Source organism: Sciurus carolinensis, chromosome 11, assembly GCF_902686445.1.
Source record: "Sciurus carolinensis chromosome 11, mSciCar1.2, whole genome shotgun sequence".
NCBI lineage: Eukaryota > Metazoa > Chordata > Mammalia > Rodentia > Sciuridae > Sciurus > Sciurus carolinensis.
In genome coordinates this window covers 123391846-123419760 of record NC_062223.1, presented here as the reverse complement: position 1 = coordinate 123419760, position 27915 = coordinate 123391846, and the positions used below count along the sequence as shown (strand labels likewise).

General features: G+C 39.1%; 1 protein-coding gene across 2 annotated transcripts; it reads right to left on the bottom strand.

Moving 5' to 3' along the window:
* Positions 1-715: 715 nt before the first annotated feature.
* On the bottom strand, positions 716-27052 carry LOC124960196 (von Willebrand factor A domain-containing protein 5A-like). 2 transcript variants are annotated; one of them, XM_047518818.1, is made up of 18 exons: positions 27003-27049; positions 22972-23028; positions 22650-22852; positions 22099-22321; positions 21807-21982; positions 21408-21522; positions 17342-17511; positions 17013-17101; positions 16237-16381; positions 15737-15816; positions 7466-7580; positions 6522-6686; positions 6149-6249; positions 5571-5824; positions 3739-3885; positions 3250-3380; positions 1412-1538; positions 716-874 (listed from the first exon to the last, which is right to left on the bottom strand). In XM_047518818.1, exons 2-18 carry the CDS (start codon positions 23012-23014, stop codon positions 795-797), a joined length of 2364 nt encoding a protein of 787 aa, XP_047374774.1. In that variant the 5' UTR covers positions 23015-23028; positions 27003-27049; the 3' UTR covers positions 716-794. The 2 variants fall into 2 exon arrangements, 1 of the variants encoding a protein (XP_047374774.1); XR_007104046.1 differs by lacking the exons at positions 716-874; positions 1412-1538; positions 3250-3380 and adding an exon at positions 4499-4699 and having other exon boundaries at positions 3748-3885; positions 27003-27052.
* Positions 27053-27915: the final 863 nt, after the last annotated feature.

Genomic DNA, 27915 nt, shown 5'->3' with positions numbered 1-27915 from the left:
CCAGGTTCAGGTCTCAGGCTTCCATCATCCCTACTTTTTTATTATTGCACTGGACCAGAGCCTGAGGTGCAGTCCTCATGGGTTCAGGCTAGTCCTAAGGTTTCCATTACAGTCCTATTACAAGGCATTTAGTGATGTAGGAGAACATCTGTCTTCAACAATCACAGCCCAATCCATGTCACTTAGGCTGTCAAAAGAAAGGTGTGTGGTACAGACTAACAAACCCTAGGCAGAGTTAATTGCTCACAGTGGGTCCCTCAGGTATCTCTCTTTGTGATCCTGAGGTTGCATCAATCCTGATATTGGTTTGTAACTACCTTCCAACTCCTCCTTCAAGAATAAAAACTTCAAAGCTTACCAATATGATCCTGGTAAGTATATAAGAACAAAAGTGGGTAGACAAAGGTAATGCAGAGAATTCTCTAATTTAAACCATCTCTAGCATGAAATATTAAATAACTAGCCTGGGGCTCATGTCACCTGTTTTTATTGTCCTCTCTCTAAAATGACTACGAGGAATATTAATTACCGTTGTGAATATTTTGCACTCCTCTAAGAAAGAAACAGGTTCTGGAACTACATCACTTCTCTGAGGGTCAAGCTTAGTAAAGAAGATCTCATCCAAAGGGACATGGATCAGACAGGTAAGGTGGTGTGGGCATCATTTACTTTAATGGCAAGAAGAATGACAGGTGAGATATAAGATGCAAAACCACATCACAGCAGAAGAGATGGTGAAGGGAGCGCTGATTGCCATGGAGAGGTTCTTTTTTTTTTTTTGCTGGAAGGCATCCTCAGGGAGCAAAGACAGCAGGATCCACAGATGACTTCAGGAGAACATTGGCAGCTTTCACAAACGTGGGCACCATGGAGCCTGTGATGAGGGGAAAGAACTGTCAGGACCGGGGACAGCAGATGAGAGGAAGACTTTTCTCCCAATGACCCCAAATCCTGACTCCTACTTTATCTTTCCTCAATAATCCTGACTTTTCTCTTCCTCATGCCCACATTCTCCTTTAATCTTCTCTAGTCCCAGAACCATCCAGCAGCGGTGAGATAAAATAAATATCCAAGGAGGAGGTTCTCCAAGTCCAGTCAGGTACTTACTCAGCTTAGTACTGAGAGAGAGAGGAGAGTAAGTATACTTTGTGTCCCTCTAGCAATCCATGCTCCCCATCCATGTTCCTTTACCTCCTTACTCAGCACTCCCTCTCAGACCTCAAATCAAAGATTCTACCCTCCTCCTGCCAAGGAAAGGACTAATGAGAGACCAGAAATTATCTGGACCAGGATGGAGGGGGGGAAATGACAGTGAGGACTCTTGTGGTCACCCTCTGCCAGGGCCAGAGCTGCACATCTGTGAGCTGTTCTCCTGGGAGGGAAGGGAAGGGCCCTGGAATTGGGCTCTTACCTGCTTGGATGTGAATCCAGGCCACAGCCTTCCTTTCCAGAAGCTCCCATTCCATCTTCTGGTCCTTACCATGGGTGTGCAGCCAAACCACAGCCAGGACAGTGGCCCAGGCTGAGGAGTCCACATGCTGTACAATAGACAGAGACTTCTCTGAAGACTCCAGGCTCGGGCAGGAAGCCCCTCAAGGACACGCAAGGAGCATTACTCCCTTCTCACTGACCAGCCCCAAATTGCTGCTAGATGAAATTATTTGGTCTCCCTTTCACTTTATCTATCACTTGCAAAGCACAATGACAGGCCATGAACCCCAGGGCAATAGTCTACTGAGTCTTAGGATAGAAAGTTCTTAAGCTTTAAATCCAGCACTGTACTGGAGACCCCTAAACACGCATGCATGGATTACCCAGCTGTGTAAGATAAACACATGAATGGTGGCTTTATAAAACATCTTCACTTTTTTTCCCCACATTTTTAATTGGTGCATTATAGTTGTACATAATGGTGGGATTTCTTGTTAAGTATTTGTACACGTAAACAATATAACAGTATAAGTTAGCCAACATCATTCCCCATGTTTTAAAATTTGAATCCTGTTACCCTCCATCAAATGAAGGCATGAGTTATTATCAATAACCACATTTTTAATCTACAAAAAGTGCTTCATACAGAGGTGAAATAAAGTGCTCAAAGTTAGTATTCCAGCAAATGATTGAGGTGTGACTTATTCTGAATAGTCTGATTCTAATCATACTCCTCAAAAGAAAATCTCATCCATACATCAGAAGACTGCCACCTGTGAGTTTCACCTACTGCTCCTGAAAACTTCAGGTTGTAGAGTCAGTAGATAAAGGAAATTTCTCATATATATCACGAACTTTAAAATTTGTAAAAAGCTTTGGTGTCCTCTTTGACTAGTCTTAATTCAGATCAAATTTTCAGTTCCCTCAATTCTTCCTAAAAAGGGAGGTCATGTAAGAGCATCAGGAATTCCCATGTGGTTTTCCTGGTTCAAAAACAAAGGTCGCAATTATTTTTGAAAAACACATGTAGGGGAATGTTCTTACGATTCTCTGACCTCAGTTCAACAATACTGTGGCAGTTCAGGCCAAACTCTTGCCTCCCCTCTTCCTGTTTCCAGTAAGCTGATTGTAACCTTCATGTGAACTCCTACCAGCTGGCCCATACATTTCTTGTTATTTCTGTTCTAATATCACCAGAAAAACTTTCCACCTCCACTTCTTAGAAGTTAACTAAGTCTATGGCTCCCCCGTGTTCTGCTTTCTCAGGTGGATCCTGATCTACCCTTTTATGGTTTGGACCTGTAATGTCCCCCAGAGATGTCAAAACTTGTTCTTCGATGCAACAAAGCACTGATGTAGCTTTTAGGAAATGATTGGATAATGAGGGCTCAGGTCTCATCGGTAGATTAATTCATTTGATAGATTAATAATTTGAATGGATTACTGGGAGAAGGCAGGACATTTTTGGAAGAAGTAGGTCACTGAGTACATGCCTGGGACACTATATCTTGCCCCTCGCCACCCCACTTCCCCTGCTTTCTCTCTGTTTCCCTCTTGCCAGGAACTGAGCAATTTTACTCTACCAAGTCCTTCCATCATGATACTCTGCCTCACCTCACACCCAAAGCAATGGAGCTTGCTGACCATGGACTAAATCCTCTGAAGCTCTTAGCCTAAATAAATCTTTCCTCCTTTAAATTGCTTGTGTCAGATACTTTTGTTACAGTGAGGAAAGGTGACCAATACACATCCTACTCCTCATTACAAACTTTACTCACTTAAAAATATACCTATTTCATTGTTTTCTTTGAATCTCACCTGGGCAGGGTGTGCAGCAAGCAGGTCTTCCAAACTCACACCTAGGACCTTAGTCAGATCTTTATTCAGATCCCAAGACCCATTTGCCTTTTGGAGGTCAATCAGCTGCATAAGTTCAGTGCCTCTAACCACTTGGAAGGAAAAATAGAAAAAAAAAAAGAGATGACAGGATATTATTGAGGCTCTGGACTCTGAGCATGCCTGAAATAGGCTGCAGGATTCAGAGACAGGCTGCTGAAAGATTGCTCTAGAGATAAAGTGGTCAGACAGCACACAGATCTATCTTCAAACCCAATTTGTGAAGGATAAGCAGGAAAATGGGGGCCCAATCAGGGTGAAAGCAGAGTTCTGCTGGTTCCAGGCCCAGAAAGCTTATGCAGGTAGAGGGGGGAAAGGGCTTTGCTGATTTAGAAATCATACCATTCATCTATGTGGTAGACTACAGAATCTACATGGTAGATTAGAGAAGTGAACTAAGACCCATCTCACCTCTATGATCACTTTGCAAGTTGGTCCTGTTGTTGGAAGAATGAGTTATTTTCTTAACCTGGAGAGCCTTTTTGAAATACACGTGTTCTGTCTCCTGGTCCTCAAATCTTGCTAAACATGACCTTCTTCTTAAACATGGCATTTGTGCTATATGTGTGACAGACAAATACTGGTGAGAAAATGGCTCTGGAGAGACACTCACTTAGACTGTAGACCATGGTGATTCATAGACCTATGGGGATGCTAATCATTCTCCTGATAGTTCATGGTAGCACTGAATGCTGCATCCCATGTGACCATAGATAAAAATAATCACTGTAGCCTGAGTTCTGTTGAAAAGCTGAAAAATACCAATACCCACAATGAGCTGACCTTGCTGTCTGCAGTAGGCAAAAATAATAAAGTCTGAGGATGATTTGAGACACACACTTTCCCATCCATATCAGCTACAGTTTCTACCCTAACTGTGCCATTCTTCTCCCATTGCCCATCACTGAACACACCCTCATCCTCTCAGATCTCTTTCTACTTTCAATTATGTCCTCTCTAGCCCCTGACACAGGCTAAACAATCTTTCCTACATCTCTACTTTCATTACAAGAGGCTCCTTCCAACTAAGTCTTAAATGAAAACTCATGTATCCTCCAAAGACATTATTTTCCCTCCATCTCTCTCACTTGGCTGTTGTTCAATGGACTGTACTCCAACTATCCAGCTTGGGCAACTTCTTCAGCCCAGAACAATATTCCTTCACCCTTACCTGGTACCTCCCAAATGTCCATACTACTGTCAGCTCCCAACCTCTTGGTCATCTCCCATCATCCACTGAGGAATCTGAAAGCCATACAATAGACTCCACTCCACTCCAAGGTCTGCCATCCTCTTGAGGGATTTCAGTACCATAGAGACAGCCAGGTGTTTCACCTTCTCTTGGGCTCTATTCTCCTTCAGTCATACCCTCCTAAGTCATGATGGATTTGTTATCACAAAAAATTGTTCTACTTACAAAAATAAATTGAAAAAATATCTTACTTTTAAATATAATACCCAAATTTTCCTGTTTGATCTGAATTTTGACTTCATCTAGATCACTTAAGTCTTTAACCCTGTTTTGTTTTCCTTTATATCAGCTTCCTTCCATCTTTATTCTGTGTTTAATCTACATCTCATGTCCAATTCTAGCAAATCTCTTATCAACATCACAAACTCATTTTGGTAATTTCCTTTAATCACACCTCTCTAGAAAAATACCAACATTAAAATTAGCCCAACTGTCCATTTACTTCAACCTTATGCCTAAGTTGCTGAAAAGATAAACACAAGCCAAGGTTTTTTTTTAGTCATGTGGTCTCACAAAATAAGTTGAGGTACCAAACTTAACTGAACCCTCAACCCTCCTTCACAGATGTTTCTATGTCTCCCCATGTATTCCATTTTCCAACTACCCCCAGTGACTCCTCCGCATCTTTACCTTTCGTTCAAGTCCTGTATTCTATCACTTCCAGTCTCAGGTCATTCCAAACATCAGTCATCTAGATAATCATTAGCCACCTCATTATCAAGAAGATAAATCAGCCTTATTTTTAAACTACTTGACTATTCAATGATTATGTGCACCTTCTGTATGTCACTATCCCGTTAGTATTAAATCTGTCTGCCAGTGGTTCATATTCTAGTTCAGTTGAACAGAAAAGTTTAACACTGGGCAGAAATTTTAGATGTAGAGGGTCTTAAAAAGATTTAGCTTAAAATATTTCACAATTTTCTTAAAATACTGAGTTCAGATATTCATGATCCTTAGTCTATAGAAGTATGCTTGGGATGAAACTCACCTGTGAAGGACTGACATGGCCTAATTACGCCTCTACGAAATTTACTTGGCCTTGGGATCTGCCTGTAAGCCAGGGGCCCCTGCACTGGCTGCTTGAGCTCCTTGTTTATGGCAATGAACGCTGTGAAGGAGCTGATGACTCCAGATTCGATGCTGATCTTCAATATGTCTTCTTTGTCCATTGCTGGGGTCTCATTGAGACCAAGGTCTTTGGTCTGGATGAAGGACTTAGCAGCAAGGCGGTGAATAGTGAAGCTGAAAGAAAAATAGAAATTTCCAGAGAGATGGAGAAAACCACCGACACTCCAGTTACTAGGTGCTCTAAAATTTAGGGATAACAGAGCAAAGAAAAATTAGAGGAGAGAAAAAAGAACAGAGTGGCATACACAGGAAGAGTGACTTTAAGGACACAATTGTAAGCCAGAGTCAAGAGAAGGAATCCAACCAGGGAGAAGGACAGAAAAAAAAAAAAAAAAAAAAAGAAGGGAGGGACAGGAGGGAAAGGCATGAAAGAGAAGTGAAGGGAAGGGTGGGAATATCCAGGAAGAAGGGAAAAGAACAGGGAAACTCAATTCTCACTCAGCATCTGACTTGGATTGTAGAGAAAATGTCAGCTTATCCTCAAATCTTTTGCCCTGGAGCATGTATTTGAGGAATATTTCTCCTGTCGCCTCAGCTTCCTGCAAATTGGAGAAGAAGAGAAGTGATGAAAAGAAAAGATCACAGAGAATGCGAACAGAACTGGAGCAGCTCCCTAGCTCAGCACGTTATCATTTCTGAGTAGTAATTAAGTATCCCAGGAAATCAGAGACCTGAAATGATGGGGAAGATAGAGGGCTGGCTCTACCTGGCAGTTATAATCTCTTACTAAAATCCTAATACATCAATCAACTTCAATGCAACGGTCAGGGCAGGAGCTACTCTGACCGGAAAAACAAGAACCAGGATTCACCTTCATCATCCCAGTGAGTCGGGCATAGAGGATCAACCTCTGACCTCTAAAGATGACAGTTGGTTCTGGAGAAAGCATGTTGGCAGACACACCAGGAGGCAGATTCCAGCTCAGAGAGATGTCTTCTACTGCAGGCTGTAGAGAGTGCTTCAGGGACCTAAGAACCTGATGGAGGAAAGGAAATAAACAAACAAAAAAGGATGAGGATAGCTATAATAACTCAATATTTATCATATATAAGGTGCTCTATGATACATATTATGCCTAATCCTTTAATCCTATCTTGGGGTATGGGTATTATTTCTCTTGTATTATGAGGAAGCTAAGGTTGAGAGATTTAACAGCATAAATGTGAATGAAGGATATGCTAGGGAAAGTTGATCCCTGGAGAATGGAACTAGAGAAGACATGGCAGCAACTGGGAAAGAGGAGCTTAGAAATAGAAGCAGAGACAGCTTCTCCTTGTGCATGCTGATAATGGAATATCAATTTACCACTAAAAGAAGTCCTGAAGCACAGACCCGGAGTCATAAACGGGACAGCCAAAGCTCTTAGTTTCTGTCTGGGCACTTAAATACAAAACCCAAAGCTCTTTCAGGGATTTTTTTTTTTTTTTTCTTTTTGGTGGTGCTGAGGATCAAACCCAGGGGCCTCATGCATGCCAAGCAAGCACTCTGCCACTGAGTAACATCCCCAGCTCAAGCCCTTTCAGAATCTTGTCTCCAAGCTTCCAGCTACTAGGGTCAGTTGCCATTCTCTAAAGTGGAAACATTTGCTGAAAGGCCCAAAGCAGCTCCTATAAGAATATAGTCCAAGCCTTTGGGATTTGGAAAAACGCACGCAAGAGGCAAGCTAGGCTCCTGCCCTTGCAGCAGTGTCCCCCCACCCCATGTTGCATACTTAGTCTGGATTGCCCACCTCTGGACACATGACTTGCCCCTCACCTTGAACTGCATCCTGTCCTTGCCTGTTATGAACTCTGAAGTGCCCCCTGACACTCGAGCAATGCTTTTTATTAAGCTGGTGGAGGCACCTTCTCCAATGCCAAATGAGAAACATCTGCAATTGTAAATGAATGGAGGTCAGACACAGGAACTTATAAAATTTATACTTAATGGTGAAAACTACATGATGAGATAGTGTACTTCCTTGAGCAAAGTTGTTAGAGCAGCCATTAATTGAGCATATTGTATATTTGGGGAAATTAATAGTATGATTGCATCATCCTGAGTCTCCTCAGAGACAGGGTTGTGTTTCATTTCACACATGAAGAACAGGGACCCTAAGAATTTAAGAAATCTGTGCAAGATCACATCGTTTGTAAATGGTAGACTTGGCATTGGAATACTGCTATGACTGACTGCAAGATTCCCCTAGCAAACCAAGGAAAAACTAGAAACTCTTATCAGTGCCTGATTGGTACTGTTAAGGCATGGTGTTGGTCCTGAAAGACTTAGGGTGTGGAAGCATGCCTCCTGCTCTTAAGAAAAATATTCTCATCCAGGTGTAGCCCCCGTGTACTGACTGAAAGGATTCCTCACTTCAATTTGGTTTCCCAAAGCTGTATATAAACAGACAATGCCTTAATAATACTAATATAAGCCTTATAAAAGGCAGGAATGAAAGTTTTCATCATAAACTAATACACTGGAGTGTAGGCTTGTGTACTAGTCTTTTGACATGGGTTTGAGTGAATCATCATCCTCAAATGGCATCAGCATTAGGATCAATGCTCTGAACTTGTGAGAATAAGGACCAGATATGGAACTGCAGTGACTTAACTGGGGTCATTCTCCAAATGGATCACATACGGCCAATCTCTTTATGACCTCACCTTTAAATTTCCATTATGATCTTTAAACTCTAGCCCATATTATACGGTGCAAATATGCATAATTTTAAATGTTTTTATTCATAAAAACTAAACTAAAAAAATCCTAGAACTCACTAAAATGATTCATATGGATGATAATAAAAATAATAACTGCAAAAACAGAGAAAGTGTATATAGTACCTATTTTGTGTCAAGGACAATTCCTGATTTGTTTGTATAATATAGTTTTATTCTTTCAAGTCTTACAGTAAACCTACAAGGTAAGCACTACTATAAGTATTGCCATTTTCAGGTAAAGAAACCATGACTTAGAGATATTAGTTGACTTTTCCAAATATCTAGCAAGACGAAGAACCAGAACTTAAACATGTAGCTTCACATATGTGTGAATTAAAACTTCCCATGTCTGTTCTGATCCCAGCAATGCTAGAATGAGTTGTTTCAGGCCAGTGGAGAAGCTATGCACAATATTTTAAATAATTTAATTGAAAGCAGTAAAGACAAGACAATTGAGTCAGTTGTGTACAAAGACTTTAAGAAGCTAAGAACCAAGACCCCCAAGAGGAGGGGAAGCCAAGAGCAATAGGCCTGGCACCTGAGGTCCATTTACCCTTTGAGGAAAGTGTCAAGTTTAAAACGGATGGTTGAAGTGAAAAGAAAAGGCAGCAACTGAGGCTTCCAACAGTGTCTCTGAAAACCTCTCAGCTTTTTGAATAGAACCCTATAGGACTACATCCAAGACACAGAGGAGAATTAGAAATAGATTGGCCATCACCATTACTGAAGTTAATTAGATCAAAACTGGATCAAGATTTTCTGCTTGTAGCCTACATATCCATCGGAGCAGAGTAAAACTTGCTGGAGGGAGGATATAATTTAGAGGACTAAAGAGTTTCTATGAACATTTATATAAAATATATGATAACTAAAGGAATACAGAAAATCTGTAATATGGGGAAATTAAACAATGTGCTTGTGAATAACATAAGATTAAAAAGGAAATCTTCATGCCCTTGAATAGAGGAATGAATAAAGAAACTGTTGTATATATACACAATAGAATATTAGTCATAAAGAAGAATAAAATTATGGCACTTGCAGGTAAATGGATGGAGTTGGAGAATATCATGCTAAGTGAGATAATCCCCAACAAACTAAAGGCCAAATGTTTTCTCCAATTAATGGATGCTGATACATAATGGGGAGGGGGTGGGAGCGGGGCAGCAGGGAGGAGAGGGAAGAATGGAGGAACTTTGGATTATATAGAGGGAAATGAGGTGAGAGGAGGGAGCAAGAGGAAGGAAAGATGGTGGAATAAGAAAGACATCATTTCCCTATGTACATATATGATTACACAGATGCTGTGACTCTATATCATGTACAACCAGAGAAATGAGAAGTTGTACTCCAAAAAAAAAAACCCTATCACTCAACCAGATCCTGTGCACAATAATGAAGAAACACATGATAAGTGCTGAAAATCAGATAAGAATGAAGGGACAAGCACCTTGAGCAAGAACCCATGACAAAAACTACTTTACTACTAAGTGTCCTTGTTATCCTCATGGACAGTATCACAGATGTTGTAAGAAACTGAATCCTTCAAAAATATCTCCAAAAGATATTGAGATTCCTGAGAGACTCAAAGAGAAAAGTTATCTGCCTCTCATTTTCCATTTGAGAAAATGCAATATGGTGTATTCAAAGTTATATGATAAAAGAATAATAATAAAATGTATTTTCACATATTAAAAAATTATTTAAAAAAGGAAATCTTCATAAAAATTAGAAAATATTCTCAAAAAGTTGCAAATAAGAAATGATGAGTCCAAATTCAGAATTTAACTACAGATACACTTATATTTACAGTTTTAAAAACTTGAATTAGAAACAAAAAGGAGGTCTCAAAATTAAGTATCTGAACATCTATCTCAAGATGTTAGAAAAGGAACGCCGAATAAACCGAAGTATTTTAAATGAAAGAAAATGATGAAGAGAGGAACAGAAAATAATGAAATAAAAATTCATACAATAGAGAGGTACAAAAACAAAAATAGTGATCTTTGGAAGATCATGAAATTAATAAACTATGTGAAAAAAATAGAGAAGGTATAAATGACTAACATCAGAAATGAGAAGGTAGCAGTATCATTACAGACTTACAACATTATGTGACACTGTAAGGTGATATCTGTAGAATATGTATTGCAAAGAAATTAAAATTTTAGTTAAAATATTCAAATTCTAATAAAAAATAAGGACACAAAAAATGAATTATCTAAAAAATCATAAAAAGCATTCCCCCAAATTTCCAGTTTCAGTTGTTCACTGTAAGTTCTAATAAACATGTAAGAAAGAAATTGTATGGAATACAAAAATAGGCAACTTTTGCAGCTTATTGTATTATGCTAATAAGATTTTAATATCAAAGTATGGCAAGATTTTATAAGGAAAAAATATATACCATTATTGTCATGAAAATACATTAAAAATGCTATGCAATTATGAGCTAACTGAATCTAAAAATATATGACAGAGTACATCAAACTCATTTGGGTTTATTCCAGAAAAGGAAGATTGATCTAACTTTTAAAAATAATCATTACAATTCACAAGTTGAAAGAATAAGGAATAAAAATCAGACACTTCAGAGATGCATAAAATGTATTAGATGAAATTCAGTAATATTAATTATGCAAACAAGCAAAAAAGAAGAACACTGAAAACAAGAATAAAAGGGAATTTCCTTAGTATGCTTATTGATAATTATAAAACAGGAACTAAAACCCACTAAAGTTAAGAAGATGGTGTTGAACAGGTTCCCTTTGAAGTCCAAAATAAGGTATGGATGTCAGTTATGACATTCTATTCAGTTCTGTATTCAAGTTCCTCTCCAGGGAAATTCAGAAAGGAAGAGATATAAAAGTACAAGAAAGTGAAAGGGGAAAAATTAAACCAAGATTATTTATAAACATGATTATCCAAAGAACAGCTATAAAGCTATAGTACACCATTAGAATTAATATCTAGATGAAGCAAGGTCATTATATAAAGTCAATGTAAGAAACAAATACTATGGAAATCAATTTCTATAATGAAATAAACATCTAGTCAATAAAAATATGAAAAAATACTACTTAAAATAGTATCAAACACCTAAGGAAAAAGAACTAATGAAAAATAAATGAAGACCTCTATGCAGAGAATTAATAAACTATTACAGAGGTATTTTGAATATATTGTTAGATTATGGAAATGAGCAAATTCACTGATTTTGTGGAAAATTATGTTTCTTACCATGGAGGAAAGGAGACATAAACATGGAGTTTGGGAAAAAGAGAAAGAATGCTATGTTGTTGCACTGGAAATTTGGGCATCAGTAAAAATTTCAGATTCTTTTTCTTTTTTAATATTTGCCACTTCTGTTCCCTGAAATACTAGAATCAGTACCAGCCCAATAGTCAGAAGCAAAGGCAGCACTCAATGCTGCTTTCTACCTATGATTCTGACTGAAAGGAACAGGGCTTCTTGGGATAGGCTTCACTGCAGGCCTGGGAAGGGACAGGTCAGTCTGCACAATCTGGGTGGAAAGAGAGGAAATATTCAAACATCAAAGAGACATGTGGAAAAGACATGGGGGTGCATGAAAAGGGGTCCCATTGCCCCAATCTGGAAAATTTGAGAATCTAAAAGGATGATGATAGTTATGCCATTTAAATCACTGAAAAATAATGGAAGAAGTCAAGAATACCTATTGATACAACAAAAGGAAGGAAGGAAGGCAGGATAAGAGAGAGAGAAACAAATGCTCTTCACTACAGGAGGATGCCTACTAATGAATTTGGAAAAGCTGACAGTATAAGTTACCATAGCTCAGTGGCAGAGCAACTGCTTAGCATGTGCAGGGCCCTGGATTCAATCCCATCACTGCTTTGGAAAAAAAAAAAAAAAAAACAAAAAAACTTGCTACCACTGATAGTAATGACAATTTTGAAGTAACAAATTTGAGTAAATGTTTGTGGAAAGCAACATGTTTACTAAATTTAAAATGTATTTGGCCAAAGTACGCTTTAACTAACTCGTCAAAGGTAACATCACCAGTCCCAATGTTACTTTTGCAATATTTCTGCCAAAAATACTCAGTATTACCTAAACATGAATCAAAACAAATAAATACAAACTGCAATTCTACTAAATATCTGTGTAGTTCTCTTCAAAATGTCAATGCCATAAAGATAATTAAAAACTGAGGAATTATTCCAGTAAAGAAGACAAAAGAGTCAACATAACTAAATAAAATATTTCTTCTTGGATTTGTCTCTAAAACAGAAGCAAAATATATAAATCAAATTATTAGAAAACTGGCAGGGCTGGGGAGATAGCTCAGCTGGTAGAGTGCTCGCCTCGCAAGCACAAGGCCCTGAGTTCGATCCCCAGTACCGCAAAAAAAAAAAAAAGAAAACTGGCAAAAATGGTTTATGGTAGAATATGATATCACCTCAAGGCTAAATGTCCTAAATTAAGTCGTTCTATAGTGGCCATTTAGGAGAATGTTCTTTTTTGTGTGTGAAAGGTGAATGCATATGCATTTACTCTGGTAGGTCATTATGCTATGGGGAACTCGCTCTCAATTGTTTCAGAAAAGAATTCATAGAAAATTATATTGTTTAATCGTGTTATTAATCATGTGTGTGTATGAATATGTGACAACAACAAATCGCCCCATTACATATAATTATAATGCATCGATAAAAAATAAGACAAAAAATTAAATGACATAGGTGAAGAAATGCGGTCAAAGGCTGACAATTGGAAGACCTAGGTGAAGGACATGTTCCTGTTCTATTCTTCTCCATAGGTTTAAATATATAAATAAATTACTGGAAACAAATATTTTGAGAAATCAGGAAATACCAAAATAAAGGGAAAATATCCATCATCCTCCTGTATCTACAAGTTTTCTATCTGCAGATTCAGTCACCAGAAGATGAAAAAAAATTTTTTAATTGTGTCTGTACTGAACAGGTACAGATCATTTTTTTTCTGTTATTATTTCCTAAGTAACTAAGTATAGCAACAATTTACACAGCATTTGCATTGTAGTAGATATGAGTAATCTAGAGATGGTTAAAAGTTTATGGGAGAATATATATGTTTTATGCAATTACTATGTCGTTTATGTTAGGGGTTGAACATCTACTGATTTTAGTAACTCAGTGTTGTTATGGAACCAGTGCTGCACAGATAACTCAGGGACAAATGTACCTTGTAAATAGAGTGGAAACTCAGCATAGTAAATACTAAATGCTCCAAAAATTGACTTTAAAAAGTCAGTGCAAGTCTAATCACTATCTAAGCCTTTTTTTTTTTTTTTTTGGCAAAAATTGACAAGGTAATACTAAACTATAAATACAAGGACCTAAGTATAACTAAGTCAACCTTGAAAATGAACAAGGTAGAGAACTTACTGGAAATCAAGATTAAACATAAAGCTACATTATTTTAAATGGTGTAATACTGGCACATGTCTAGATAAATGGACCACGGAAGGAACAGGAAATCCAGAAACAGTTCACACAGGTACAGATGCTTACTTGTGAAAACAGGGCATGTCCATCATTGAGAGAAATGCAAAATTTCCACAAATGGAAAAAAAAATGATGTTTACATGAGAAAAATAAAACACGACCTGCTATATTACACAGTGCACAAACATAAATCACAGATATGTTCCTTATTTAAATATGAAAGAAAAATAACAAAACATAAAAAGAACAAAAGAAAATAACTTCATTATGTTGGATGGGAAAGGACTTTAAATAACACACACATACACACACACACACACACACACACACAGGGAAAAAACACTAATCAGAAAGAAAAAGACTAAATAATTAAATTATATTAAGAACAACCATCACTCAAAAGATAGAATTTTGAGAGTAAAAAGGTAAGCTATATAGCGAGAAGACATATTTTTGGAACATATAATCAACAATGTGCTTGCATTCAGACCATGAAAGAAACTAGATTAGTAAGAAAGTAATCTAACATGCAATATAACATTTAAAGAAAAACTAATAAAGGAACTTGAAGCTATATCACAAAAGGGGAAAACTGAATGACCAGTGCAGATGAAATTATGCAGGAAGTTGAGCCAGTGGGAAAATGTACACTAAAACTATAACAGGATATCATTTCACACACAAAAAACAATGGCTAAAATTTAAAAAGACCAATGATACTAAGTTTTGGATAGAAAATGAAGCAATTGAAAACTTCTGTGAAGATGTTGTGAATTAAATGACTATAGCCATTAGGAAACAGTCTGACATTTCCCCCAAATTCTGCAACTCTGTCTACTCAAATAAATATATACGTATATAAACATGTATATCCACTCTTCCCTCCATATCCCTGGGGGATTAGTTTCAAAATCCCAAGTGGAAACAAACTCCAGATATAATACTCAAGTTCCTTGTATAAATGGTATAGTATTTTCATATATCCTACACATATCCTCCTATATAATTTAAATCATCTTTTGATTAATTATAATACCTAATACAATACAAATATTACTTTAAAAATTGATTCCACAGATATGGAACTTGTAGATATGGAGAGTCAACTACAAACACGTGGGTGAAAAAATGCAAATACAAGAATAAAAGAATGTTCACAGCAGCATTACCTTGAACAACCCAAGCCAAAGTCCATCACCATTTGAATCAAGAGAAACTATGCTATGGTTATTCCATGGAATAATGCTCACTAGTCAAAATTAACTGTGGCTACAGGCAACATATGTTTGCATCTCAACATCCTGTAGAATGCAAGAAGAAAATATATGCAGACAGAAAAACATACTATATCACTCACTTATTTTAAACTGAAAACAAGGAGACACGACCCATGGAATTACAAGTCAGGAGAGCTACAGGTGGGCTGTGAGTGAGAACGGACGTGAGGGAAGGGGAGAGGGAGAAGTTAGATACCATTCTAGCTCCAGACCTGTGCGAGGGCCACTCCCTGTGCTCATTGTGATAGTTCATCAAGCTGGATCACAGCGATTTGTGTGGTTTCCTGTTTCACTTTGTTAAAGACGTGTAGAATAAAGAAAAACATACTAATCAAATCTTTCAACTACAATGACTCAGGAAAATAAGGGACGATGCGTTTTCTATGTTGTCGGTGTTAATTGGAAAACTACTATTTGTTTCTGTAGAGAAAAATAAACTTTCAGCTGGTAGGAATACAATTTTAGGATGGTTAATTCCTCTGCAGGCAGTGTCTACACTGGAATCATGGGGCTGAAGTGTTCGTGTGGCACTACTGGGGTCTGTCAATCCCAGCAGAAAGTACGTTCAGTTCATACCTGTGTTTCTTGCTATTAGACTGAACTTCTTTAATTACAGTAAATGTTTCAGCAACTTCTCCATCTGTGAAGACAAAAAGCTGTATAAAGAAAGAAAACACACATCAATCCTCAATTTCATTGTAAGTTATCAGCAGTTGTCCTTAAAAACCCCAATTGTTACATTCCAGAGACTAAAAGGGTTCTTCAGACAGGCATGCAGTCCCCCTGTTCCCTGTCACTGCCACCATGTCCTCACAGGACTGCTGAAAGCATGGGAATCTCGGGCTCCTGCACATACTGACTTCCGTCGGAGGCTTTTGGGCACTCCACAAAGGCAGTTCCACTGTCCACCAGATTGGGCAGCGGGAGAAGAAAAATACCTCGGGTCTTGGTTTCTCTTTATTATAAGATAGAGTCTTCCAATTACACACCATATTGTAAAACTCCTGCAGTGAAGCTCAGGGACACCGATTCTTTCATTTTCTCTGTCCTTCTGTTAGGTCTGTTCCAATTCCTACCTGCAGGGGGTGACCTGGGATGGAGGGCTTCCTGTAAATGCTCTGAAGTGGGGCCAAGATCTCAGTGCCCCCTAGGTCTTCTCCCATGAGCTTAATTCTTTCCACAGCCTCCTCCATTGTTTGCTGAGTGTACTTCACACTCTTCCTGAGAGAAACAAAAGCACCCAGTTGCATGGTGGCAACTCCATATTGCCTGCTGCTGAGAAATCCCCATCTAATACAAATCCCACCTGAAATCCCCAAAACCCAGGTCAATCCTGCAGTAACATAACAGTGGTCCACCTCATGTTTTGAATATAGCCCTTGCTGCTCTGCCACTGAGGATTATTTTTAAATGGACATGTTTTCTTTTCCTCTTTTCCTTCTCCCCTTCCCTAACCTGGGGAGGAAGGAGGACTACATGTTTCCTGTCCTAGGCTGGGAGTTATTACACTCACAATAGGAACAAAGTAACTCAGACTTCAGGAAGGCTCCAGAAGATCTAAGAAATGGCTATCTCCCCAATTAACAAGTGAATCACAATCATCAGGGAATACCTAGAGTGAAATTCTTAAAATTTCTGTTCTCCCTGAGGGGCAGAATCACAGTCTGTGGAACAGGAGTCTCCTAGCTTTCCTCTGGTAGCAAAGGAATAAAACTTTTCCTTTTCTCAAAACCATGTCCTCATTATTGAATTGGTCTTAGGAACAAGGAATGAGCTTTTGATAATAGTAATTCCTTTACAATATAGTTCCTCCCTTTAAAGTATTTATTTTCTTTCCTTTTGAGAGACTTACGGAAAGAATTCTTTATAGGAAGATCCAAATTGATAGATGTTGAAATAACAACCTATAGGCAAACTCTTCAGCAGCAGAATCAGTGTTTCCTGAAGGGAAGAGGAGATGAGGAGAGAGTGAGAGGAAATGCTCAGACCCTGCCAAGCCAACTCCTGGGGCTCCAGGTTGTCACCCTGGTTTCATGCCACATTACCTTCCAAGACTCAGAGTGGTCATGCCAGTTGTTGCTCAGATAGAGAACAGCCCTACACCTCCAAAGGGACCACACTTGAACCCCTCAGAGTCATTCTCACTTGTCTGACTGACTCAGGAAAAGGAACTGGATATACCTTGGCTGCCTCTATGCGTGACTGAGAGCGGTCCTGGTTATTCATGGGGCACTGCATACTTCCTGAGCAGTCCATCAGGAAGACAAATTCTCCACAGGTCACAGATGCCTCATCTTCAGGAATGTCTGGATAGAAACTCACCATGACAGAAGGATCTCCCATTAAACTATCTATGCAAAAAGAATAAAGATCCTGTGAGGAAAGAAAGGAACTCAAGGACCTTAAAGTCCCCAAGAATTAATTGTAGTGAACTCAATAGAAGATAGGAAAAACTCAAAAATATACAACCCTGTGCTTCATCCTTATTCATTCCCTTCTTACAAAGGGATCAAAGTGAGTTATAAACATATAAAAGATAAAGAAATAGATCAGTTATCAAAGAGAAGAGAGAGGGTAAAGGTTAGTAGGCACAAATAATAGTTATAATAGTGCACTAGTGTGAAGTACTCATCGATGCTCCCCACAAGAAAGGGAAACCTTGGGAATCATGGTGAACTAAAATAGCTTCATACAAACAACGGTGTGAGGAGACAGGAGGAGACCACTCTTTATGGGTATGATGTCAAAGTCATAGTGGTGATTTCACTTTGAGATGTGAATGAAAATTCATGCTGGAGTTGAAACATCAGTTTGGAGATGGAAATAAAATGAGAATAACTGGGTTAATATTGCTTCCAGTTTTAAAGTTCAGAGAGTATAAGAGGATACAGAATTGCATACCATTATCCTATTTTTATAAACTGATTCCGGAATGGTAGAATTAGATCCTGAGTAATCCTGGGATTCAGTATGACCATGAGACCCATTTCAGTTTCATCTCTTTATCATGGGATACTTCACTAATCAAACAGGCTAGATAGTGTAGTGGGTTTCACTCAAAAGCATTTGATAGAAGATTGGTTGAAAAAATTGGGGTTTACACAATCCAGACATCTGAGTATATAATGCAGCATTGTTTTGATGGGTAAGGTAGATTTCTTTCTGTAATGAGAGACACCTGGGTGTTGTGGGACTGGTACTGTCCTGAGAAGTCAGAAAGGTTGAACAAGAATGATGGGCATAGTACATAGGAACTCTTCAGAACACTGCCAGATACATGGTGGGCACTGAATGTATATTAGCTACTATAATTCTTTCAGCTTCATTCGGATTATCTTTAACTCTATCAATCTTTGCTTCCTTGTTTTCAAACAAGGTATTTCAAATGTTAGTTCTGCCACTTGCTATCTCCAGTTTCCTCATCTGAAAATCAAGATAAGAATACCTACTTAATACGATTGTTTTGTTGGTTAAGTGATACAATAACCTTAAGGAACTTAGTTGATGGCTTAACTCACATTAACCTTTTAGTAATAATTACATAAAATTATTTTAAAATATTACAATCATTTTGTTAAATCTAAAACTTAATTCTAAAAATTATATTCTTAATATAATTAACAAACCCATCCTAAGTTAAAAAAAATAATGTATTGTGTTTTCCTCTTATACTCATATGCTTCATGTGGCACAATGCAGAAAGTTTTTACTGAGTCAGGCTGCCACTCAAGGTTTTCATTTGTATCTTTGTATGTGTGTGAACATCAAGTCAACTGACCCAAATATATGACCAAGAAGAGGCACCTGCTGCAAGGAATTCATAAGACTGATAAGCACTTCTCCTTTCATTCTCTATGACAGGCACAACTAGTCACAGGGAGCAGCTCAGAAAATCTACATGGGAACAGGGAAATATCTTGAGAGGAAAGAGAAATCTTATTCCTTATCTTTAAGATCTGACACTATGAAAATGTGGTTTAAAATAGTCCTAGGTAAAGACCAGGTTGCTGGTAGAATATTTCCTGGGCACTTAAGAAGGAGCTCACCAATAGGAAAAGAAAGGTAACTAATATACAAAGACAGAGTGTGCAGCTTCATGGGAAAGGAACTGGTTATAGCAAACATTTTCGCACTTGGAAGGTCCTCAGTGATCTCAGCGTGGAAAGCTGGTTCTATGGAAAAAAGGTTGGACAAGTGAGGCCTCCCCCAAAAGTGCCAGTTTGCAAGCTTAAGCGTGAAGCAACCATGGCCACACATCAGCAGTGAGAGCCTGGGAAGGCTTGTGGATGCTGACTCCAGGGAACTGTCCTCATAGCAGTTGTAGTCACAGAAGCAAACGCCTAGTCCAACCTTGTCACTGTGAATGTGTCTGTCCCCAAGGATGCCTCCATTCCACTCATGTGGAAAAGGTTGCTGAGTGGCAGTATCTCTTCTGCCATGATTTATGGAAGCAGCAGGGAAGGCCAAAGAAACAGACTGACTCAGTTATTTCACTTTAGTTATTAAAAAACCCACATATGTATTCAGGAATATTTAGAAAGAAGGAGGGGAAAAAAACTCAGTAAGAAACCCAATTTACTAATTTATAAAATGGAGTGTTAGAAATTAAGAAACCAGAGGGCTGGGGATATAGCTCAGTTGGTTGAGTGTCTACCTCCCAAGCACAAGGCCCTGGGTTCAAATCCCCAGTACCACAAAAAAAAAAAAAAAAAAAAAAAGAAAAGAAAAAAGAAATTAAGAAACCAAGGCAAAGCATGTTAAAAGTATTTGGAGAGGGACACTGTTGATTATTGTAAAAGATAAAAAAATAAAGACCATTGACCTTTCCTCTTAAAATGATTAAAATGTTAAAATTTTATTTATATTTATCAAAATGAAAAAATAAATAAGTGCAGGTGATAGTATATGTAGTTGTGATCAATTAACCAATAAGGTATTTGTTTAATTTTAAAAAGAAATCAAAAATTCAATTTGATGTCACCACTTGTGTACATCTTGTCTTTTTCAATGTTTCTTTCTAATACATGTGGTATGATATACTGGTAATCTATCAGTAGGGCTTAATTTTCTTATACTTACACTTTCTTGGAGGTCTTTTTTCCAAATGATTTCAGTGTGTCAACATACATTATTTTAGTAGCTGCATAATAACTAATCAAGTTGCTGAAAACATGGTATATTGAGACAAAGTAACACATTGTGATTTTTTTTTTACTGATCCTTGATATTACTAACATTATTATTTATTATTAAAACATACCCAGTGCATTTTTACTTATATTTATATATACTTCCTCTGGTGAGATTGCAAAGATAGGAACTAGCACAAAGGTCATTTATTTTCGCCTATGATATGGTTTGGATGTGACGCATCCCCCATGTGTCTCATACATTATCTGATGTATGAGACAATAGAAGAAGGTTTAAAGGACAAAGGACTGCATTATGAGAGCCTTAACCCAAACAGTGAATTAATCCCCTTATGTAATTAACTGAGTGATAACTGAAAGCAGGTAGGGTGTGGCTAGAGGAGGTGGACATTCTGGATGTGCCTTTGGAGTATATATTTTGTATCTGTCAAGTAAAGTCTGTCTCTCTGTTTCCTGATCAACATGTGAATTGCTTCCCTCTGCCACACTCTTCTGCCAAGATGTTCATCCTTACTTTGAGCCTGGAGGAGCGGACTGTCTGGGGACTGAGACCTCTGAAACCTTGAGAACCCTAATAAACTTTTCCTCCTCTAAAACTGTTCTTGTCGGGTCTTTTAGTCACAACAATGAAAAAGTTGACTATGCCACACCTATATGAACAGGTTTCTCTCAAAAAATATAAAAACAAATTATTTTTCAACAATCTATAATAGTGTCACTCAACATACTTTTTGAAAAATTAGGCATTATTGAATTTGGAAATCTTTCAGGTTTGAAAAGGAAAAATGTCACATCATTATTTGTGTTTGCATCTCTCTTAAAACTGATGATTGCCACATGTATATAACTGACTGTTTTCTGTTGTGAATTTATCTGTTTATACCATTTTACCCAGCTTTACTTAAACTTGCCTATAAGGCAACACCATAGGAACCCCCAAGACTGACCACTTTGCATGCTGTAGTGAAGCTCTTTCAGTATTTCAAATTGATATGTTCACTACTGAGAAAAGGGAATGGAAGTGAGGATATTTCACGGTGATTCCAAGATAGACAGACACCTCCCAGGAGGTAAAGACAAAGGGAGAAAGAAAATACCTGGCTTCTTTTCAGGCATCCCCATCTCTACAGATACTCGGGGGCTGTGCACTTCACTGTAGTAAATCAGGAGTTCCACGTCCCTGTCAAACTTGTGTCCTTCAGCCAAGGAAACCTGAGTTAGGGACCAGCAAGGAAGCAAGGTTAGAACCATCACCCTTTGCTGCCTGGAGCTGAGGTCAGAACTGAGGGCCACAGGTTTCCACCTCCAGTGAGCATGACCAGGAGCAGAGGGGAGAATCAAGAGAAGACTGAGGACATTAATCCTGGGTGAGGAGGAAGCACAGTGCATCTCCCTCTGGGTTAACAGGGAAAAGTAAGGACCAACAGGAGGGGTTGGGCAAAGTCAAGACCCAAGGCCTAGGGTCCTGGCAACAACAGTCCTCTCCTACTGATTACCTGGGCAGAAGTCTTATCATCTGCAAGGAACTCAACAGCACTTAAGGGGCAGTTGGAGTGGACCCTCTGGATGCCACGCTGGGACCTGATGGTGGCGACCATGCTGAGTGTGTAGGAAAGGTCTTCCAAAGGCACTACAGGAGTTTTCATATCAAGGCAACTGTCCACAAGCTGTCCTATAACAAGTGACCTTTGTTCAGTTTCCCTTGCCAACACTTTTTAGCACCCCCATAAATAAAAAGGGAATTTCCTATTATGCCACCACTATTATTCAAAGGGGAGAGGTACTTACCAAAGAGATGGTATCTAGGGTTCAGGATGGCTGGGAGCACATAGCGCAGGGCCCCATCTGCTTCCAGGGACAGCTCCTGCACATACCTCAAGGTGAGCTCCACCTTTGAACCAGGCTGGAGGTTCCCCACATTACAACAGAAGACATCTCTGGAATATGAGTCCTCCTCCAATAAGTAGGCCTGGTGGCCCTGTGATATGGCACTCTCATAGTTGTGTTGGGCCTAAAGAAAATAGGAGGGATGAAAAAGAAAGGTAACATCAAATGAAAAGACAGGACTGCAGAAAACAAAGACTGTTAAAGAGGGAAAGTGATATGTCTTCTCAAACTCACAGCTATAGTTTGAATGCCTCTAATTGATCTCTCCTAAATGATTTCAGGAAATCAGCATTTAGAAGTTAAGTGGAGGGAAAAGCATCCTTCACATAAAACACTGGTGTTGGATGCTTTTCCCTCCACTTAACTTCTAAATGCTCATTTGAATGAGATCTTAAGGAGTGCACATTAATCATTAAAGTAAAAGGAAGGGAGAAGATACCCATCCCCAGTACCTCCATCTTGTCCTGTAATTCTGCCACAATTTTATTCCCATCCACCAAGGCCTCGAAGCTATAGACAGCAGAGTCTTCATCCATGGGGAACACAAAGGAGGTCTCCAAAGGGACTTTCTCCTCATTCTCATAGTTTAAGGTTGCAGACACAGCAGCCACAAACTCATGGATGGACAAGGTCACAGAGATGCTCTTCAGTGCCACTGTGGATAGATTGGGATTCAAGGATTCAGCAATTTGTAATAGAAGGCTTCCTGCTGGCCAGGAATTGAGCTAGCTATCAAGGGCACACTAATACGTAAGAGTTGGAAATCAGGCTTACCTGGCTTCTTTTGGAGAGAGATTAGGCCATAGGAGCCCTCCATTCTGACACAGTGTACTGAGGAAAAGACACATCATGAGCAGAGTGACATGTAGGGAGATATGCATGTACATTACGAGCTTCTCTCTGGCCTAAGAATTCATTCAGGAGTTTAGGATTTGTTCTAGAAATAAACATGGAGGAGAGAAGGGGACAAAGAATCCTATAGCTAGGCACCTTTTAAATGACATCCCCAGGTGTGGAGGCTGTAATATTCCAACTAAACAGGAAGTCCCTGAAAAAGTTTGAGGCTGCTTCAAAAATCAATATGAAGTATTGAAAAGTGGGTTTAATATTCCACTCCTTAAGCATATTGAATTGGTGTTATAACCATAACCCTTTTGGTATTCTTTTTCTAAAATGAGAACAATCATACCTTTAAATCACATATGAACTTTATATATGACCTTCCCACAGTAGGACCTGGCTCATAGATGGATTTTTATTTTATGCACATTGGCATATACTTATTATTACTTTTATTGTTACATTATACAGATTAGTGGGATTCATTGTGTTATGTTTATATACGAATATAATTTGATAAATATCATTTTTCATTACCTTTTCTTCCTTTCTTCTCCTTCCTTCTGATCCATTTGATCTACTATACTAGTTTCTGTTTTATTATTATTACTTTAGTTCATTATATATATTTATATTATATATACATTGCATATGTTCATGTTCATACATGGACACATTATTTGACAGATTCATACCCTAGTACTTCCCCATGCCTCCCCTTCTCCCTCCCTTCCTCTTGACCCACTTCCTATACTTTATTAGTCTCTCTTTTATTGTTGTTTGGCTCTTTTTTTTAGTTTATTTTTTCCTTCTCTAGCTTTCACATTTTTATTTATTTTATTTGTTCTTTTAGTTATACATGGCAGCAGAGTTTATTTTGATGAATTTATACAGACGTGGGATACATCTTACTCTAATTAGGATCCCAGTCTTGTGGATGTGCATGTTGTGGAGATTCCCTGTGGTATATTCTTATATGTACATAGACGTTTTTAACAAGACTCCTACAGCTTGAGAAATAAAACAGAATAAGTAGGTAGCATAATGACTTTTAAGCAATGGGGACAGATATCAGCATTGTTCCTGTTGTCATTAGTAGTATTGTTCAATGTCTCTGCTTTTTTTTTTTTTTTTTTTGTTAGAGCTTTATAGTTATACATCGTAGTTGGGTTTATCTGGACAAACTCGTACACTTTGGATCATGCTATTCAGAGACCAGCAACATCTTATGTCATGTACCTTCTGATTTTCCTCATGGGGCTCAGAATTGAAACTAACTACTGTTTATTATCTAGTTCAAATTATATATATGTATTAATAATTCATATATGTGCATATATATATATACATTTTTCTGTATTTTAAATCAGGCTGTCCTATACATATTTTTCAAACTCTCAGACAATAATATGTAATCTTGGACAAATATTACATGTGATATGATAATAAAAAAGACAGGTTTTATGTATGCAGGTTATGATTTACATGATGATTCTTTCATCCAGGGAAACCATAGGTGGGTTTGATCCTAGTGCCGGCCCCCCGGGCCACTGGAAATCTCTTGGTCCATTATGCATCCGATCATGCTCTAACATGCCTCTCCGTGTTCTGACAAAGGGTAACCTGGGATGCTAGCTCTATGACCAGCAAGAATTTTCCCTGAAAACAAACAGGCTTGAGGAGTTCAAATGGCATTGCCTGGAGAACAGAGCAAACTGAAGAACAATGACACACATGTGATTATCCAGATCCTCAGGGACAGATGAAAATACAGAACCCCAACCTTCCATGAGGGGCTTGCAGGTCAAAAAATACAAGTTCTTTTGAGAAGGATAGATTCCCTTCTGGAACAATCCCACACCAAGGATTCTGAAACTTTTGGAAGGACTACTTATAGGCCTATCATGTCCATCCGAATTACAATTTACAACACACCTTGGGATTGAGGATGTAGCTCAGCAGATGAGCTTTTATCTAACTTGTGCAAGACCCTGGGTTAGATCCATAGCACAATAAAAACGATTAGAAAGAGAGAAAGAGAGGGAGAAAGAGAGAAATCTCCCAACCCAATGCAATATCCATGCTGATCATCTGTGCTCTATCTCTTGTGTTTCCTATGCACCTACCTCCCCCACCCCCCCCACACAAATGCACAGTAATAATCCAGGTTCATCATTCCATATCTGTTATTTCACACAACTGGATAAAAACTATACATTGTAAAACAGCTCATATTTTGACAGCCACACAGAGGACAGTATTAGATCAGAGCACAGGCGTGCACACTGAGGAAAAGGGTTTCTAGGATGACCCTTGAGTGGGACGTGTGGAAGAGGCTGGACTGGGACAGGGAGGAACATCTAACAACACCTGCAGGAAGCTTAGGGCTGTAGATTCACATAGGAACAAAGCAGCTCAAGGACTGTGCAAGGAAATTCAAGCTCTCAGCTGCCCAATTCTCACCTAGTGGCTGGGAGAAGTCAGGTGGACTAGGGTCCCCTACAAATAAATATTCTTTATTTATGGATTCTAAGTCCAGAACAAATCCCTCAATGAGGCAAAGGTGCTATGTTCACACTCTCCCCATCTTTCCCAATACAAACAGATTTAGTTTAGGTCAGAATAAGTTCCAATTCTCAGGATGGCATTTCAGAAAGGTGGCTACTAATTCCTAGGCCAAAGATTGATCATGGCAACTTGTTGGGACTAATGACACGTTAACTAACTCAGGTTGACTTCTTACTCCCTGGCGAGTGAGCAAGATCAAGGCTCAAAGGCTGTTTCAAAGGCTAATGACGATAAATCGGGCCACCGTCAGGGATTGGTTAACAACAGTTCCGTGAAAGTGATCAGCTCGTGCTTGCCATATAGTCCTATGGGACTCTCACCTGCGTGAACCCCCTGTACCTTGCTGACCTTTAGCTGATTGGTTCTCGCCTAGCCTCCACCCTACATAAAAGCTGTGTGACTTCTCAATAAACAAGTTCCTGCTCTGACTGGTCTCCCTGACGTGTCTGATTGTCCTCCTCCCCGAGGGCAGGGAGCAGGCGGTCAGCCGGCCCTACCTATCCTGGTCTGACCTTGTGGGGGAGTGTCCCCTTCCCTTGTCGCTGGTCGAGAAGAGCAAGGGGGCTTAAGACCCCGACAGCAACTGACCAAGGTCAAAGTTTTGGATCTGAAGCAGCTGGGAGGAGAGAGAAGTTCTCTCTCAGCCAGGGAGCTCTGTCTGGACTGGACATTAGAGATGCAAGAGTCTGACCCAGAACCAGTCAGAGGCAGGCAGGGAGAAGAGGAGCAGGAGAGCCCAATGGACCACACCCTAACAGCCTGTTACAGGAAGAAGTGGAGAACCTGGGCTGCAGCCAGGAAGAAGTTTGAGCTGCAGCCAGGAAGAGGTTTGGGCTGCAGCCAGGAGGAGATTTGGACTGCTGAGTGGGACTCGCTCAGAAACAGAGAGTGATTTAACCTTTAAATTTTCAGTCCTAGATTCTCAGTGCCCAGGTTTTTACACAAAGGGACAGCAGCAGTCTCAATTCCTACATAGATGGGCCTAGGAGCTACAATGATTGAGTTGGGTGGAGACTTAAAGCCTCATTTCGACAACACAAACTTACACAAAACTGAGAAAACATCACTTATCCCAGAGAAAAAGCAGGAAAAAGTAAGAAGTAGAGGGATGGAGAGAGAGACAAGGAAAGGAAAAAGACAGTAGGAAGGAAGATGTGAAGATTATCAGAAGATGGCTAAATTCCCCCTCCAGCCTGCCCCCAAGAATCCCCTAAACAACCCAATTTGCAGAAATCCTGGGGACACACACCAGTGCCAAGTTCCATGCCCCTGGACTTGTGGCTGGAAAAGGCATCAACAGATCTAAGGACAGGGGAAAGGGAGGCAGAATGGGAGGCTTTCAGGCTTCAGATGCAGGACTGGGATTCTGCCCCACTGCAGGTAGCAGGGTCACCTACCTTCTCCCGAAGTTCCCAGAGCTCTGAACTGCTGCAAAGTGAAAGCAAGTGCACTTAAATTTCCCCGGAAACTCCGCCCCCTTCTAGGGGCCAGTTATAAACTGGTAACATCTATATCACTAAGGGATCTACTGATATTTCTTAAACAAATATTTGCACTTCTGCTTTTCTCTGGATCAGGTAAAAGTCCCCAAAATGAGAACATTTTCTTTTTTCATCTGCCTGGTGTCTGCAAAGGAACTGTTAGAGGGACACACAGGGAAGGGGCTGGTTTTTCAGGTGAAAGTTCTACAACAGTAACATTAGCAATGATATCAGACACTGCATACCTCTGTGACAGACTTTACCAAGGGCTTGCTGTGTGCTGGCCCTGCTAATAAGGACATTGTGGGTGTGTGTCACGGATTCCTCTTTCTAATTTGAATTCTCTGTCCCTACATTTGACCCAGAGCAAGGGGGAGAAACATACTTCTGCTGTGTTGAGACACCCTCCATTTTCTAAGGGCTTCCAGGAATGGTGACTCATGTGTGTATCATCAGGAATCATGTGTCTGGTGTCAAAATGCAAGTAGCTGAGAATCACTAGACGTGATTAAGATCCTCTGAATTTAAAAAATGCCTAGTGAATCCGGGACTTAAAGAAATTCATGTAAATGTAGATAATCTATATTTAGTGACTATGACTACGGATGGCTTGCTTTGATTTTGGTCTCTGTGATGCATTTGTTGTAGCAAATTTTTTTTCTAAGTATTCATTCTTAGAAATGTGAAATTAGGATAATGGCATAGCTAACTCCCTGGGTTGTTTATAAAATCGAATGGATCTTAATTGATGTGAAAGTAAATACAAATATGCACACACACACACATATACAAACACACACATATCCATGCACATAGGTAGAAAGCACAC

What these genes read in the sequence shown, in the direction of transcription:
- LOC124960196 (XM_047518818.1), bottom strand. Translation starts at nt 23,014, where the DNA reads ATGGAGGGCTCCTATGGCCTAATCTCTCTCCAAAAGAAGCCAG. An exon ending in AGGACAGGATGCAGTTCAAG is followed by an intron (nt 6,687 to 7,465) that starts GTGAGGGGCAAG and finishes TTCCTCCATCAG; the next exon opens with GTTCTTAGGTCCCTGAAGCA. An exon ending in CAATCCAAGTCAGATGCTGA is followed by an intron (nt 5,825 to 6,148) that starts GTGAGAATTGAG and finishes TTTTTCTTTCAG; the next exon opens with CTTCACTATTCACCGCCTTG.